The sequence below is a fragment of the Salvia splendens genome, chromosome 9 (genome assembly GCF_004379255.2).
Source record: "Salvia splendens isolate huo1 chromosome 9, SspV2, whole genome shotgun sequence".
NCBI lineage: Eukaryota > Viridiplantae > Streptophyta > Magnoliopsida > Lamiales > Lamiaceae > Salvia > Salvia splendens.
In genome coordinates this window covers 18,144,430-18,160,026 of record NC_056040.1, presented here as the reverse complement: position 1 = coordinate 18,160,026, position 15,597 = coordinate 18,144,430, and the positions used below count along the sequence as shown (strand labels likewise).

At 42.4% G+C, this 15,597-nt stretch overlaps 4 protein-coding genes across 6 annotated transcripts; 2 read left to right on the top strand and 2 right to left on the bottom strand.

The window, feature by feature from the left end:
• The first annotated feature begins 37 nt into the window (after positions 1–37).
• Positions 38–3,466, top strand: LOC121748251 (DNA-(apurinic or apyrimidinic site) endonuclease, chloroplastic-like). Of its 2 annotated transcripts, none has more exons than XM_042142488.1 (12): positions 38–175; positions 248–422; positions 520–602; positions 691–752; positions 835–1,101; positions 1,176–1,480; positions 1,836–1,946; positions 2,317–2,454; positions 2,528–2,575; positions 2,719–2,799; positions 2,913–3,072; positions 3,251–3,466. In XM_042142488.1, exons 1-12 carry the CDS (start codon positions 129–131, stop codon positions 3,340–3,342), a joined length of 1,569 nt encoding a protein of 522 aa, XP_041998422.1. In that variant the 5' UTR covers positions 38–128; the 3' UTR covers positions 3,343–3,466. The 2 variants fall into 2 exon arrangements, with proteins under 2 accessions (XP_041998422.1, XP_041998421.1); XM_042142487.1 differs by having other exon boundaries at positions 3,221–3,466.
• Positions 3,467–3,502: 36 nt separating this feature from the next.
• On the bottom strand, positions 3,503–5,382 carry LOC121748252 (AAA-ATPase ASD, mitochondrial-like). Its single transcript, XM_042142490.1, has 2 exons — positions 4,942–5,382; positions 3,503–4,765 (listed from the first exon to the last, which is right to left on the bottom strand). Exons 1-2 carry the CDS (start codon positions 5,290–5,292, stop codon positions 3,662–3,664), a joined length of 1,455 nt encoding a protein of 484 aa, XP_041998424.1. The 5' UTR covers positions 5,293–5,382; the 3' UTR covers positions 3,503–3,661.
• A 189-nt stretch (positions 5,383–5,571) lies between these two features.
• LOC121747022 lies at positions 5,572–8,046 on the bottom strand. The gene is made up of 3 exons (XM_042141002.1): positions 7,671–8,046; positions 7,524–7,592; positions 5,572–6,555 (listed from the first exon to the last, which is right to left on the bottom strand). Exons 2-3 carry the CDS (start codon positions 7,579–7,581, stop codon positions 5,921–5,923), a joined length of 693 nt encoding a protein of 230 aa, XP_041996936.1. The 5' UTR covers positions 7,582–7,592; positions 7,671–8,046; the 3' UTR covers positions 5,572–5,920.
• A 5,511-nt stretch (positions 8,047–13,557) lies between these two features.
• Positions 13,558–15,027, top strand: LOC121747362 (UPF0481 protein At3g47200-like). Of its 2 annotated transcripts, XM_042141398.1 has the most exons (3): positions 13,558–14,197; positions 14,278–14,314; positions 14,403–14,544. In XM_042141398.1, the coding sequence occupies exons 1-2, from the start codon at positions 13,634–13,636 to the stop codon at positions 14,281–14,283; spliced, it is 570 nt and encodes a 189-aa protein (XP_041997332.1). In that variant the 5' UTR covers positions 13,558–13,633; the 3' UTR covers positions 14,284–14,314; positions 14,403–14,544. The 2 variants fall into 2 exon arrangements, with proteins under 2 accessions (XP_041997332.1, XP_041997331.1); XM_042141397.1 differs by lacking the exon at positions 14,278–14,314 and having other exon boundaries at positions 14,403–15,027.
• Positions 15,028–15,597: the final 570 nt, after the last annotated feature.

Here is a 15,597-nt window from a genome sequence, read left to right as displayed (position 1 = left end):
AATTAGGCCTAATCTAATATCCTCGCGCCACGAAGTTTTGGCGGTTTAATGTCGATTCGCATTGATGCTAACGTGCGCACCTTTCCCCGCTCTCTAACCTGCACGCACGCCATTTTTCTGGAACTCCGATGGTTCAAGCCCTAAAACTAGCATTATCCTGTTCAATTACCGGGCGGTACATTCTATCGACTGAAGTCCATAATAATTTGAAAGAGATTTCCATTTGTCTGACTTTTTATTATTGCAGTTTCTCTGCGGCAAATAGCTGTAGGATACCTAAATTCAGCGGCCAATTTTGCCTGAGCTTAAGAATGACATCGAAGCGTCGTCACCGTTCATTTGCAACGGCATCAGCGGCGGCAGAGGGTTCGGGCAAGGAAACTAGCATTGATGAGCCGAAAATTCGGAAAATTGCTTCGGAGGTTCATTTCGTTTTTTTTTCAATTGCGCGCAGATGTAAAGGGCAATTGATTTTGCTAATCGAAGCTGTAAAAATAATGTTTTTTGGCTGGAATATAGGCAAGCGATGGAAGTAGTGGGGTTGAGGATACGCCTCTTGTGTTCGAGAAAATGACTCTTAAGCAAATCCAATCTAGTTTAGGGTATGTATACATTTACGGTTTTACTCTCCCTCTCTCTTGTGTGTGTGGATGCATTCTTGGTTGTCTGAACTGACGGAATCTTATATAGGAGCAATGGAGCTCATGATGAAGGTTGTAAACATGAACATGTAGTGAAGAGTAAAACTGATGGTATTTTACTACAGAATAGTATCAATCAAATTATACATTGATTACTGAGAATTCAAATTATTAAGGAAATTATTTGATGCAGCTGAAGATTCCCCACCTCGACAAAATCTAGCATCTCTTGAGGAGAAGCCAGCCGTCGCTAAAAGAAATTCCAAAAGAAAATCTAAAGCCATACCTGAAGATGAGCCTGTAGCATCCACAACCACAACCACAACCAAGGATTCCGAAGTTTCTGGAGGCCGAAGGTCAAAGAGGCAAGTAAAACAATCACCTAAGGACAGTGTCGACATCCGAATGTCACAGAGCGCTACTGAGCAAGAGCTGATTGTTGAATCAACTGAACTGGGAGGTGATTGAACTCATCTTTTTAGACCGTTTGCATTTGCATAAATATCTCATGGTTTGATTCGACAATGATGGCAGGTAAGAAGTCCACTCAAGTGAAGAAGGTCTCTTCAAGGGTCGCAAAATCTAATGTTGCTGAAAATCCTTGTGTGGATGAGCCTTGGACTGTGCTTACTCATAAGAAACCGCAAAAAGGGTGGACTGGTTATGATCCTAAAACTATGAGGCCACCTCCAATTGCTGCGGATACACCGCATGTGAAGTTGTTATCTTGGAATGTCAATGGGTTGAGAGCTTTACTGAAGCTGGAAAGCTTTTCTGCTCTTGAACTTTCGAAAAGGGTAGATTTTGATGTACTTTGCCTGCAGGAGACGAAATTACAGGCAAGTCCTAGTTTTGTTTATTTTGAACTTGAGAAGGCAACTTTGGTTTTCTCATTTTATGGATAATTTCCTGGATTTATTTTATAGTATTTGACAAACATAGAAATGATATCATTATTCTATGGATATTACATAAAAACGATGCACCTACCCTTTGTTTGTCCGTTGCTATTAGATAGCTTCACATATGTTTTTGCAAGGGCTTTCAAGAACCATGCAATCTACTCCAATGGTTGTTTGCCCTTTAATTTAAAAAAAAAAATACTAGTACTACTCATGAAATGTCTGATTTCGTTGGTATTGATATAATACTACTATTTTAAACTAGTTTCTCTTACTTCGCCATCTAAATCAGGAGAAAGATGTTAACGCAATCAAAGAAACTCTCCTACAAGGTTATGACAATAGCTATTGGACATGTAGCGTATCAAAGCTGGGATACTCAGGAACGGCTATCATTTCTCGTGTATGTACCTTGTTCTCTTGCATAGTACTGTTGCATATCTTCTTCTAGATTTTTCACTTATAGATGCTTCTTACTGACTACTGTGAGAATGGTTTTTCTTGTTGACTATACAACTCAAAATGTTATTTTAGTATAAAAGCATACACAGCTTGCCATGGCTCAAGCTACTCACTGTGTGTAAATATAAAATTCCTTTTAAGTGCTTACATAATGCCTCTACGATCAATTTCTTTATGACAGGTCAATTTTTTCCTTCGTAGTAATTTTGTAGTTGATTTTTACTCCATGATGTAAAGCATTTTACTTCTCCGAAATAGGAGAAACATGTGTATCATTCTCTAACCTTTTTAATTTTTTTTACTTCTGACAGATTAAACCACTCTCTGTGAGATATGGATTGGGCATATCAGATCACGATAGTGAAGGGCGCCTTGTCACACTGGAGTTTGATAATTTCTACTTGTTGAGCTGCTACGTTCCCAACTCTGGTGATGGTTTGAAACGACTGGTAAGACTTATTTCTCAAATTTTCCCCATACCCACATCTCTTGGAGAAACCTTGACAGTTCCTTTTCCCTCAGCCATACCGGATAGCAGAGTGGGATACTTCGCTTGGTAACTACATGAAAGTAAGTCTTATTTTAGAAACTGTATTCTCGTATATAGCATATGGTGTGGTCCCAAACAGATAAGATTAATGTGTAAGGAACATTTACAAATCATCTTAGAATGTCCAAGCTAGTGGAATTTACAACTGAAGTATGCTTTACAGGACCTGGAACAGTCGAAGCCTGTTATTCTCACGGGTGACTTGAACTGTGCTCATGAAGAAATGGACATTTTTAACCCAGCAGTTAGTAAACTTGTCCCAACTTGTCCCATTTCAGTCGTGTTTTTACTCTTTCTTCATATAAGGAGACTCTTATCTATTGGAACCTAGATCCTGACCTTCATGTGATGGCTCAGGGGAACAAAAGAAGTGCAGGTTTTACAGAGGAAGAAAGAAAGTCATTTGAAACCAACTTTCTGGATCGGGGCTTTGTCGATACTTTTAGGAAACAACACCCTAATGTTGTCGCCTATTCGTACTGGGGCTACAGGCATGGTGGACGACGAACAAATAAAGGTATGTTAGGCCTAATACACAATGAGATGATGTAGAGTGCTTTCACACAGTTTAGTTTAACTCTGTGTTTTTTAAAGATACACCGTCTAGATGGACGTCTAGCTGGTATTTCTATATGTTAATTTAGCGTTTCTGTGTGTCTAATCAGGGTGGCGTCTTGACTATTTTCTCGTCTCAGAATCGATCTCAGAGAAAGTCCACGACGCGTACATTCTCCCAGATGTGGGCGGAAGCGATCATTGCCCTGTGGGTCTCATTTTGAAGCTGTAGGTTTGTCATTGCTCGACCATTTTTTTGTAAGCTATAGTTTCTGTTAGATATAAGCACTGCTCCACGAATATGAATTTGTAGTTGATTTTTAGATTATTATGATAGCAGTATTTTGGTCCCAAAATCATTTCGAGAATAGTTTGATAGTATTCTAAAATTAAAATGACAAAAAAGGATTCGATTCAGTTTTTTCGAGACAACACGACTCAGTGCAGTTTTATTTCTAAAATAAAGCAAATTTGAATAATAACAAAAATCAAGAATTAGAAGGGAGCATTCCCTCTGTTTCATGAAAGGTTTGACAGAGGAATCCTCTGTTTCAAATCGCATTCCATCTATCTTCTCCTCCGGAGACGAGGATCCCGTTAATCTTCTCCGCTGGAGAGGTGTTTTCATCATCGTTGGCGTTCGACTTCTTCTGCTCAGCCTCGAGCGCCCTCACCAGACTCTCCAAGCACTCCTCTGCATCTCCGGCCAAGCTCCTCGGCATCAAATTCTCCGCCACATCCGCCGGCGTCATCTCCACCTCCCCCAACAACCTCTCGATCCTCGGAAATAGCTCATGCCACTCCACCCCAACGTAGTTCTTCGCCAAAACCTTAAACCCTTCGAAGCTGCAATACGACAGCTCAATGTGCTTATCCATCCTCCCTCTCCTTATCAACGCCGGATCCAACTTCTCCACATAGTTGGTCGTGAAAACAATGATTTTCTCCCCTCCACAAGAAGACCACAACCCATCTATGAAATTCAGCAGCCCAGAAAGAGTAATTTTGCTGCTCTTCGCCTCATTCTCCTCCATTCCCATCCTATGCAGCACCTGGTTGTTCTCATTCTCTTTCTCCTTCTCTCTCCTCTTCACTCTCTGCCCCGTGAGGTCGACAGAGCAGTCGATGTCCTCGATCACGATCACCGCCCTGCTGGAGGTCGCGATCAGGAGCTTCTTCAGCTCCGTGTTGTCCTTCACCGCCGTGAGCTCGAGGTCGTAGACGTCGTAGCCCAGCAGGTTCGCCATGGCAGCGATCATGGTGGACTTCCCCGTCCCGGGCGGGCCGTGGAGGAGGTAGCCACGCTTCCACGCCCGTCCGATCTTATTATAAAACGCCTCCCCCTTGCTGAACGCCAAGAGGTCCTCCACCACCTCCCGCTTCCTCGCGGGCTCCATCGCCAAAGTCTCGAACGTTGCCGGGTGCTCGAACGCGACGTGGGTCCACGCCGCGCCGGAGTTGGTGTAGAGCTTCCGGCGACGGTTCCTCACCTCGATCGCCTTCCCTTCCTTCATGACATGGTTGAGGTAAGTGTCGATGATGAAGTTTCTGTGCTTTTTGTGGAACCGGAGGTTGTAGAAACGCTTCTCGTCGCTCATCGGTTGGAAGGAAAACGTCTGGTTCTTGGTGATGTGCATGCCGGAGGACCACCACACCTTTGTCACACAAGAGAAACCTCTCTTTTGAATTTTATTGAAATTGGAAATATTAAAATCTAATCAAATAATAATTTCTTAAAACTCGTGCTGAGTCAAAACAGATCATTTAATTGCGGACAGAGGGAGTCTGGCATTGCTAGTATTGAAGTAAAATAGTTTCAGTTCGAGCTGACCTTGACGCCGGCGTGCTCGTCGGCGACCTCCTCGTTGTCGTCCATGCTGAGGGTGACGGGACGGGTGCTGTCGCGGAGGGAGTCGGCCTTGAGGCGGCGCGCCTGAGCAGCGGAGGTGGAGCTGAGGTAGGTCTCGATGGCGGCGTAGACGTCGCTGCGCTTGAAGCGCTCGCCGGTGAACTCATTGAAGGTGATTTGGATGTAAGGGGAGAGCAAATTCAGCAGTTTTTGGGAGTGTTTGTCGACGGAGGCTTTGAGCTGACGAGGGAGGTATTGATCCAAGATGGCTTTCAAGAACATCAAACCTGCAATCAACGTTCCTAATTGCCCAAATATTGCTCCCAACCTCATTTTTTTGACTGTTTGTTTTATCAAGTTTCAGAGTGATTTAATTATACATATAGAGAAGAAAAAAAATGAGATGAAAATGTTGAGTTTTCAGTGTTCACATGTTTGTTATCTATTAAATACTTACACGTCAAGTCGTTGTCTAAGTATTTACTACTACTACATGGGGAAACGTTTCCAACACATGTTTTTCATTTTTCTTCTTTTGTGCTCTTGATCGGGGTCGAGAAAATATACCCGAGTAGTTGTAGTTGTCTATATTCATTATTGTGATAATTTTGGTTTCGAATTTCAATTGATATATTTTTATTCAAATTACGAAAATTTCTTCTCCAACCGTTGACTACACGTAACATCTCGGCCTAAACAAAAATCTCAAAATGCTGCACAAAATTCATATTTACAATTCATCGCTACTATTGCTAGCGCTGTTCAGGGACCAAACCAGACCGGGATGAATCTGATATGTTGCAGCAACATGCCTGTGCCTTCTCCGGGACATGTCACTCTCGATTTACCGTGTTTGTCCAACAGTTATCGACTTCGAATTCCACTCTTTTGTGCCCTTTATCATGATCCTCGCTATTCGTTCCGCTCGTTCGCTTCAACCACCCAAGTCGCACAAATCCAGTCATTGGGTTCTCGTTCCAGCGCCCATCGCGTCTCTAGTGTTCGATCCTACATAGTTATAACGATTATTAGCATAGTTCCGACTCCAATTGTTCCCGTCACCTGCCCGTGGCATGTATCTATGCCCGCTCCTGGTGTTGTATTGCCACATATCGTCGTTATGATACCCTGACCACTCGTTCCACGGATCAGCATAATTGGCAGAGGAACAAGCGGCCGGGCCCACTAAGTTATCTTCCAAATCACCCCAGCCTACAGTAGCCAAAACATGATCCGGAGCAGCATAATCACCAAAGATCACTACAGGATCATGGTCTTCCTCTGTCTGGGGACTCGTAGCCAGGCTCTCGACATCTGACAACAGCATCTTGGGATCGTTGTCTGAATCCCAATTGATCTTGTCAATGTAAAGATCGGGATCAGGCAGTGATATGTCACAGGATAAGCCCTTTCTCTTAGCCCAGTATCGTTTTTTGGAATTGCTGAATGCTTCCTCGCCTGCAGAGTCGTTCCAATCCAACACATTATCGTATAAGTGAATATATCTCTTCATTTCCAGCAATGTCTCCCAGTCCATTGATCCAACCACTTTACAGAATTCTTTCTCCCACACAGGTACAGTAGGCTGCCAATACCCTGCAGAAAGCAATGAAACACAAGTGAGGAATCGAAGCAGTGGTAAATAACACTGCATAAAATCTTCAGCCGAAAAAGAAATGTTTCGTTTTGGATGGGACAAAGGGAGTATATCATAACAACATCCATTGAGGTGGGAGAAATAAAACGATTCTAGCCATAGAAACAAACAAATGCTAGGATATGAATGAGCTCGATTAAGCAGCACAATGACAATCAGTTACCAAAAGTGCTGATATGAACAAAACAATCATCCACTTGATTCACATCCAGTCAAAATTACACCACAAAAGAAGAAAAATGACAAAAAAAACCGTATAGAAGCACACAAAATCGAGTGAGTTGATCAAGAAGCATTGTCATTCTGAAATATACTGGACTTATAACAACCAAGCAATTCCATTCCTACGAACTCAACCTATTAAGCCTATGATTTTTCGATTATGTCATGAGACTAGATATTTCGTGCTTAAAACAAACATATGTAGGATTTAGGAGTTTCACATATAAAACTGCATGAGCCATTAAGCCTATCATCACTTAAGTTTTGCACAAAACAACAAACCAGTGAACAAGGCGAACAGAAGGATCAGAACGCCACCAAATCTAGAAAGTAAACAACCACAACCAAAACAGAACTCCACGGCCTAAAACAATTAGACTAAAAAAGTATAGACACAATATAAATAGAGTAGGACTCCCAACTCCAAACACAGTAAAGCATCAAATTCTGTAATCCTTAATTGACAAAAACTGATCTCTTTTCAACATTTGTGGACCCTGCCACCTCCTAATAGAAACATAACATAAAACTAACAGTTAATTTTTCACATTCTTAGCTAAATGAAAAAGAATCCATAAAATAAAGAAAACTCGAGATAAAAAAATCAGACCATGCAAAGACAAACAGTGAAAATATATATTAATTCAGTAATATTTAATATTGTAATAAAAAAATTCAGATATACCGCGCGGCGGTTTCCTGTTTTGTGATCTTCTCTCACTGTCCCTCCTTCTACCCTCCATGATCGCAATCTCTAAAAAAAACAGAAAATCAAGTTAGTAAATTGCCATAAAATAGGGAAATGAACAAGGAAAATTCAGTAGCAACGTACAATTTAGGAATTGGGTTAAGCTGTTGAGCGTTTTTTTACTGTCACTATTTCAAGAGACAGAGTGAAAAAGGGGGAGAATAAAAATGGAATCTTTTTTTTTCCTGGGAAGGGTAAGAAATCAGAGAGGAATTGTTGTCAGAGAAGGGAGATTGAAATGGTGGAAAATGGGAAAGAGGGTTAAATGGATTTTGAAGGGAGGTTTGGCAGCGATCATAAAAGGGAAAAACTTTCGTAAAATGATCAAACGTTGTTGAAACTTGAAAGCACAAAATTGAAAATGTAAATTATGGCAACCGATTGAACTAAAATTAAGGTTTACTGCTCTCTCTCCTTTTCATATGCCCTTATTGAACGCATGTTGGTTTGGTGTTTTCAACTTTTTATTGTGTTCTTCTATTTTGTAAAATTTGGAATGTCATTAAACTAAGGGAGATAGTAGTAGAATTATTTTCCAATAATTTTAAAAATAAAACACTGTCTTGTGGGCAGTTATTAGTGGCTCAAATTCTATGAATGGGCTTGGTAGCTTTTATTGGCCCATAAATCATAAATCCAAATTAGTGTTGCTTTCTGCCTTTCCACTCATTCTAACGTATACTACTCCTTCCGTCCCAAATTAGTGTTGCTTTCCACTCATTCTAATGTATACTACTTCCCCCATCTCACAATAAGAGTCACACTTTGTCATTTTGGTCTGTCCCACAATAAGAGTCATATTTCATTTTTACTGTAAATGATAAGTAGGTTTCATATTCCACTAAGTCACTTCACTCACATTTTATTATAAAATCAATATAAAAAGTGAGTCTCATATTCTACTAATTTTTCCAACCCTATTCTTTACATTTCTTAAAATCTGTGCCCACAATAAGAGCGACTTCTATTAACGGGCGGAGGGAGTATATTATTCAGTTAAATTAACTCGGTCATTTTAATAAAGCTCGAAACTATTTGTACAATTATTTAGGAGATTTGAAAAGTAGTACTCCCCAATTCTATTTGGAAGGTAGTATACAGTAGTGCTATTTTGTTAATTAAGTGAGTACTATTATTTTGATGATTTTTCTATTATTGAACATGTATTATTTTAAGTCAGATATCTTTAAAAAAATGTATTATTTTAAGTTAAATAGAGAGTATAAATAATATTTATTCCATTTTCTTTAATTTAACTCATAAAATAACAATACATACAAATATTATGTCAAATAAAAAATGTTGTACTAAGAGTGGAACGAAAAAAAGTAAGTGGGATGTGTACTGTGAGTGATTATTTGCCTTAGATATGAGGGGGCTGTGTAGAGCACGTAGTGGTTGCAACCTTTGAATGCTTAGCCATCCATGCATATCAGTTGTGGTCTCGACCTCTGAGTCTTGACCTTAACAAGTCGAATGAGGTTTGCTTTCTTGGAGTGATTTGTGAGTTTCTCGTCGTTTGTTTGGTGAACCTTCGTGGTTTTGTGTCTGCTACTCAAAGCGTCTCTTGGGTTGGTTAGATCTAGGGTTTCATGTTTGGTGTGAAATTTTTATTGTCCTTCCCTTAATATCTTCGGTAATAAAAGTGTGTATTGCGAGAGGCTTGTGTTTGTGCGAGATGAGCCTACTGTTCTAACTTCAATTATTTCAGATAACGTGTTTTCTTTGCATGTATCTTTGTGTAAACGGCGTAGTTCTTTAAAATTAATTATTATTTGATTTTCAATTAATCTCAAGAGGTCTTGTGTCAGTGTGAACTTTGGTAAAACTAATCCATATATGATGTTGGAGTGAGAGAGAAGTATACTTTCGATCAACTTATACCTAGGGATGGAAAAATACCAACATACTTCCTTTACTATACCAAAAAATATCGAATTTCCATGTAAAGTTAAACTATTTGGATAGTTTGATTGCATCCACATTACCGAAATTGACTCTAGTACTTATTTATTCTGTATTTCTGCTTGAAAATAAAAATCACATCAAACTTAAATTCAAATTGAATATTAGGCCATCGGCATCGCGTCTCGATGCTGTCTCTATCTCGTCTCAGAGAGACGAGACGGCATCGAGACAGCGATGAAGCCATCCATCTCGGTCTTGTCTCGGAGGGCGTCTCGGCCCGTAGGGTGGGTCGGCGAGACGTCTCGTCACGCGCCAGCGTCACGTGGCGAGCGCTGGCGCTAGGCGTGACGCCCACTCGCCTGCCCGCGAGTGGGCATCGTCATGCTGACGCAATAAATAATTTTTTTTAAAATTCGATTTTAACAAATAAATAAACAAAAATTTAAAAATGGTAATATTACCGTTCAACGGTAATATTTTAATTTTTTCTTTTTTTTTTCTTTTTTTATTCTATAAATACTCCTCTTTCATTCTCATTAGAGCATCCACAATGGTTTTCGCCCGGCCATAGCCTAGCCACAAACTCTTCCTGCCACATCATCAACACTAAAAATCCTCCTGCCACATCATCAAAACAAGCAAATAGCCCAGCCACATCATTCAAAATTATATAAAACAAATAATGAACAATCACACAAAATACGGAATTTACGCCACAGATACGGGAAAATGCAACAATTTTATTTAAATTTTAAATAAATTACATTTTAAAAAATTACATAAATTTAAATAAAAACTAACGTCTTGCAATCCTCCGCGCCCACAACTCTTCAATTAAATCCATTTGGAGTCGAATATGAGCATCCGTCTGACGCATGTCGGCATGTGCTTGAAGGAGGGCTTCTTCATTGTGAGGTACTCCACCTCGTACGTTGGCGGCGGCGACGCCGTGGCTTGGACCGGCTTCATTATCGTCGTTGGCCCAATCAGTCAGTTATACACCTTCATCTTCGACAATCATGTTGTGCATGATAATACAAGCGTACATTATATCAGCAATGCAGTCGACATGCCACAAACGCGTTGGACCCCTAACCGCCGTCCATCGAGACTGGAGCACACCAAATGCGCGCTCCACGTCCTTGCGCGCCGACTCCTGCCGTGCCGCAAAGTAGGCCTTCCTCTCATCTGATGCGCATCGGATCGTCTTCACAAACACGGGCCACCTAGGGTATATCCCATCGGCCAAGTAGTAGCCCATATCATGCCGGTTGCCGTTGGCGACAAAACTGATGGCCGGCCCGACGCCCTGGCACTGCTCGTTGAAAAATGGCGACGAGTTGAGGACGTTGAGGTTGTTGTTCGACCCGGCTATCCCAAAATACGCATGCCAAATCCACAGCCGGTAATCAGCTACGGCCTCGAGGATCATCGTGGGATTCTTTCCCTTATAGCCGGTCGTGTAGAACCCCTTCCAGGAAGTGGGACAGTTCTTCCACTCCCAATGCATACAATCTATGCTGCCTAACATTCCCGGGAACCCATGCTTATCCCCGTGCATCTGCATCAGATCCTGACAGTCTTGGGGGGTAGGGCTTCGAAGGTACTGATCACTAAATATTTCAATCACGCCCTCACAGAAATACTTCATACATTCCAGGGAAGTCGTCTCACCGATGTGGAGGTACTCGTCCCACATGTCTGCCGCGCCTCCGTAGGCCAACTGCCGGATTGCCGCAGTGCACTTTTGAATAGGTGTGTGGCCGGGTCTGCCAGCCGCATCGTGCCTGAAGCGGAAATACATATATCGCTGCTCCAAGGCGTTAACAATATGCATAAACAGGGCTCTGCTCATCCTAAAACGTCGCCTGAAAAGGTTGGCATTGAACCGCGGCTCCTCTGCGAAGTAGTCTTCGTATAGGCGCTGATGTGCAACTATGTGATCACGATCAATCGCTTGTCGGCGATGGACAACTGGCCGAGGTCGAGGTACCGCCGGCTGCAAGGCGCTTTGCATCCATTGGTCTATCCCGCGGTTGGTATATGCCTCAAGCGCTTCGGCCATTCGACGTTCGTACTCCTCAGCGTCCCCCCCACTACCTCCACGGTGTTGATCTTGTACAGAAATTAAGATAGAGAGAGTACTCGTTAATACAAGTGGTGCGAATGAAAATGAAGTGCAAATCGCGTATATATAGTGTTTCGAAAATTAAAAAAAAAAACCGCTGGGCTATGCGCTGGGCGATCCGGGCGCTGCAATGGCGCCGAGCGGATCGCCCAGCGCATAGCCCAGCGATTTTTGACCGTCTAGCGCTAGGCGAAATTCATTTCCGAAAAACCGCTAGGCGGTTTTCGGCTCCTGCAATGGTTCTCCTAGCGACCGCCTAGCGCCGACGCTCGGCTAGGCGGTGCGCTAGGCGCTATTGTGAATGCTCTTATACACACAAACACACATCTATTCTTCTCAATTCATCTCTTTTTTCTCTCCAATTTTCATCTCACCTCTCCAATTTTCATCTCAAAATGTTCGGCGACGGAAACTCTGGCGGCTTCGGCGGCTATGACTTGAACACGTTTGGCGACTGGGGGGCATGTACAATGTCTTGGGTGCTTCCGGTTCCGGTTCGTCGATGCCGGGCACCCAAGGCTCGTCGACGGCGGCGGCGTACCAACCACTCTATTTTGATGTGGATGCATACTCTCGTCCCTCCGCCCCGAGGTATGGGCAATCGTAGGGATTATCCCAAATTAGGGAGGATTTTCCGGATGAGGAAGAGGAGGAGGCGACCGAGGAGGAGGAGGATGTAGGTCGTCATCCATACAGCCGCAAGGACACGGTGACTCCGTTCAATGCTTGAGTCAGCGTCTCGTACGATCCCATCGTCGGGAATCAACAAACCCACTAGTGTTTTTGGGAAAAGGTCACCGACGCCTACAACGAGAACAAGCCAAAGGGGTCCCGCCGTCGCACCATGAAGATGCTCCGCAGTCATTTTGACCGAGTCGACAAAGATGTCAAAATTTTTTACGGGATCTACAAGAATGAAGCGGCGAATTACCAAAGTTGAGCCAGTGGAGCCGACATTCTGAAAGCGGCTATGAGAGTCTTTTTTGACAACAACAGCAAAGAATTCAAACATGTCGATGTTTGGGAGGCGGTCAAAGACGTTGAAAGGTGGGATGTTGGTGTCCAGTCCAGTACGGGCTCGAGCTCGAAACGCACGAAGCACACGGCTGGTGGCCAATACTCGTCTAGTGAGGGCGAGTCAGGCAACGCCTCACAAGAGGTTGAGGGCACGACCACCGATGCAGGTGGCTCCTTCAGTGGGCGCCATCGGCCGCAAGGGACCAAGGCAGCTAGAGGGAGGAGGGGCCGAGGCGAATCAAGCCCGACGGGCTCGGTCTCGAGCTCGAACACCCTATTGTCCATGTACTTTACCGCCACGATGACTGACACTTCCCGCATGACGTCTCCCCAATATCAAGCCCATCTTGCCGGAATTGAGTATATGGCAAGACAAATTGGTATTCCGCCTACAGGTGGCTTGAGTGCACTGCCACCGCCTTCGGGGGATGATTCGCCGGCGAAGTAGTTTTTAAGTGTGTAATTTTTAATTTCTAGTATTTTAAATTATGTTTTATTTATTTTTTTTTTAGATTTTAATTATGTGTTTTTTAATTATGTGTTTTTTTTTGTTTTTTTAGGATTCTAAATTATAATTTTATTTTATTCAATGAAGTGTGTTTTTATTAATTGAATTTGTTGGAAATAAAAAAAAATGAAATTAAATGAATAGTTAAGGGATGAGATGGTTAAGAGATGGAGGGATGCAGGTGATGTCTCTTAGTTAAGAGATGAAGTGAAAAGTACAGTGAGAGTCATGATTAGTTAAGAGATGAGACTATTAAGAAACAAATAAGAGACGGCGTTGCAGATGACCTTATAGGTTTCAATTGAAGTAGTCTTATTTATGATAGATAATTGAATATAGCATTAGTAGTTGAAACTTCTTCAGTCTTATTTATGATAAATAATTGAATATAGTAGTAGTTGAAACTTGAGCATCCGCCTTAGAAAATAAATGAAATATCATGAGTAACAATCATCGAAATTTTATTGTTGACTCTTGATATAGAAGATGGAGAAGCACCACCACGGCGGAGGAAGCCGCCGCAAAGACTTTGAAGTAGCGGTGGACATCGTAACTCTCCGAGACTTGTCAGAGCTCCTCCACTCTCAATCCAAGAAGCTCTACTCGGAATCATGCCGCCAAATCCAAAAAATCCCACCACAGATACGTCGCCGGAATTTGCGGCGGGGCCAGCAAGTGTACGACCCAGAGCTGGTCTCCATCGGGCCCTACCACCACGGCAAACCCGGGCTCCGTCACGCCGAGGAATTCAAGCCCCAGTGCCTCGACAGATGCGCCGGCGGAGATGACAAGAAGGCCTTCTTCTACTTCAAGATTGTGGAGGAAGCCGCCGCCATCAGAGACAGCTACGCGGAGGCAAAGATTGTGGAGATATACGACGACAAATCGCTAGCGTTGATGATGCTTTTGGATGCAAGCATCATCATAGACTTCATCCACAACTACTTGGGGATGCAAGGAAACAGCTTCTCGGACTGGCAGCGATGCCTCGGCGCCGGATCCGGACCGTTGCGCGACATCATGCTCATGGAGAATCAGATCCCCTTCCAGGTCACTTGAGATTATACAATTGAACTATATTAAAAATTTATATTTATGATAAATACTAATACTACTAACTAACTTTATAGGTGTGACACGTTGAATGGAATGCTAAGGCCTTTCTTGGTATAACGAGAAACGAGAATTGAATGAAATGATAATTTCTTTGCATTTCTAAGAAAGGGCTTAACAGTTGAACATTGCTTGGTCTCAGGTCCTGCAACTGCTTATCACCATGCAGTACGAGAAAGGAGAAGCTGCTTCGTTTCTCCCACGTTTTTTCTCGACATTTTTGTCCCAAGAATACCGAGATCCTTCAAGAAATTGAGGATCTTCCGATTCACTTCCTCGAAGCTTTTCGAAGAGTTATAGTGATGAAGAATAAGAAGAAGATTAAAGAGGAAGACAGAGTTATGTCTGTGTATAGCTCGGTTAATAAGAGCGTGTTCTTGCAGTCTGCATTTTCGATGAGAGAAGAGATGGTGGATGCTGGCATTGTAGGAAAAACATGTGGGAAATTAGAAAGGACTCAAAACCTTTCCTTTTCCTAAGTCTTTTGGCTTTTCAACCTCCAAGTGTTTATGAGGTGCCTTAAACCCGAGACCTCTCGTGTGGCCACTCCTAGCCTATAAATAGGCTTGTTTTGAGAGATGGAAGACACACAACACAACCTACAATCCTTTTCTCTTCTCTCGTAGCTCAAGCACTCTAGCTCGCATCTTAGGAGCATCGCATTGCTCGGTTCTCGCCTCCAATTCAAGTTCGTCGGAGCCTACGAGTTTGAGGTACTTCAACTCGATAGGAGGAAAGTCGTTTCATCTTTGGGGACATTACGCCAATCCGTGAGCACTAGCCGGGGCGTATTTCGTCTTGCGGAGAGAGGGATACCTCGACTCGACTTGAAGAATACTATAGTTTGCATCTCTTTACTTTCGTTGAATACTATAGTTTGCATCTCTTTACTTTCGTTGTAATTTATATTATTATATTTACCTTCCAGTTTTGTTCTTTTGTAATAGCAAGAGTTTTCCCGTGTAAAGGCTACAATATTTCCAACATTCGCAAGACGAAATATTGTACTCTTGTTGAATTCATGTCGACCGATGCCGGAGGAAACATGAAATTCAAAGCTGGAATAAAGCAACGAACGGTCGCAATGTCGATGCGCTATGGAGTGGTTAATTCCTTGAGATCTATTCTCTTGAGAATGATGTTTATCGTTTGTCATTTGACAAGCAAGACCAATTTAGATTTGGTAGTAGTAATTGGGATGCATGGGTTGATGAATATACCAATGCACATTTGGTTCAATATAATTGTGTACTTATTGTTGGAAACAATACTGTACAAATTATTTGAACGTGTTGTTATAAACAACAAAGATCACGAGGTGATCGCAGTGGTCTCCG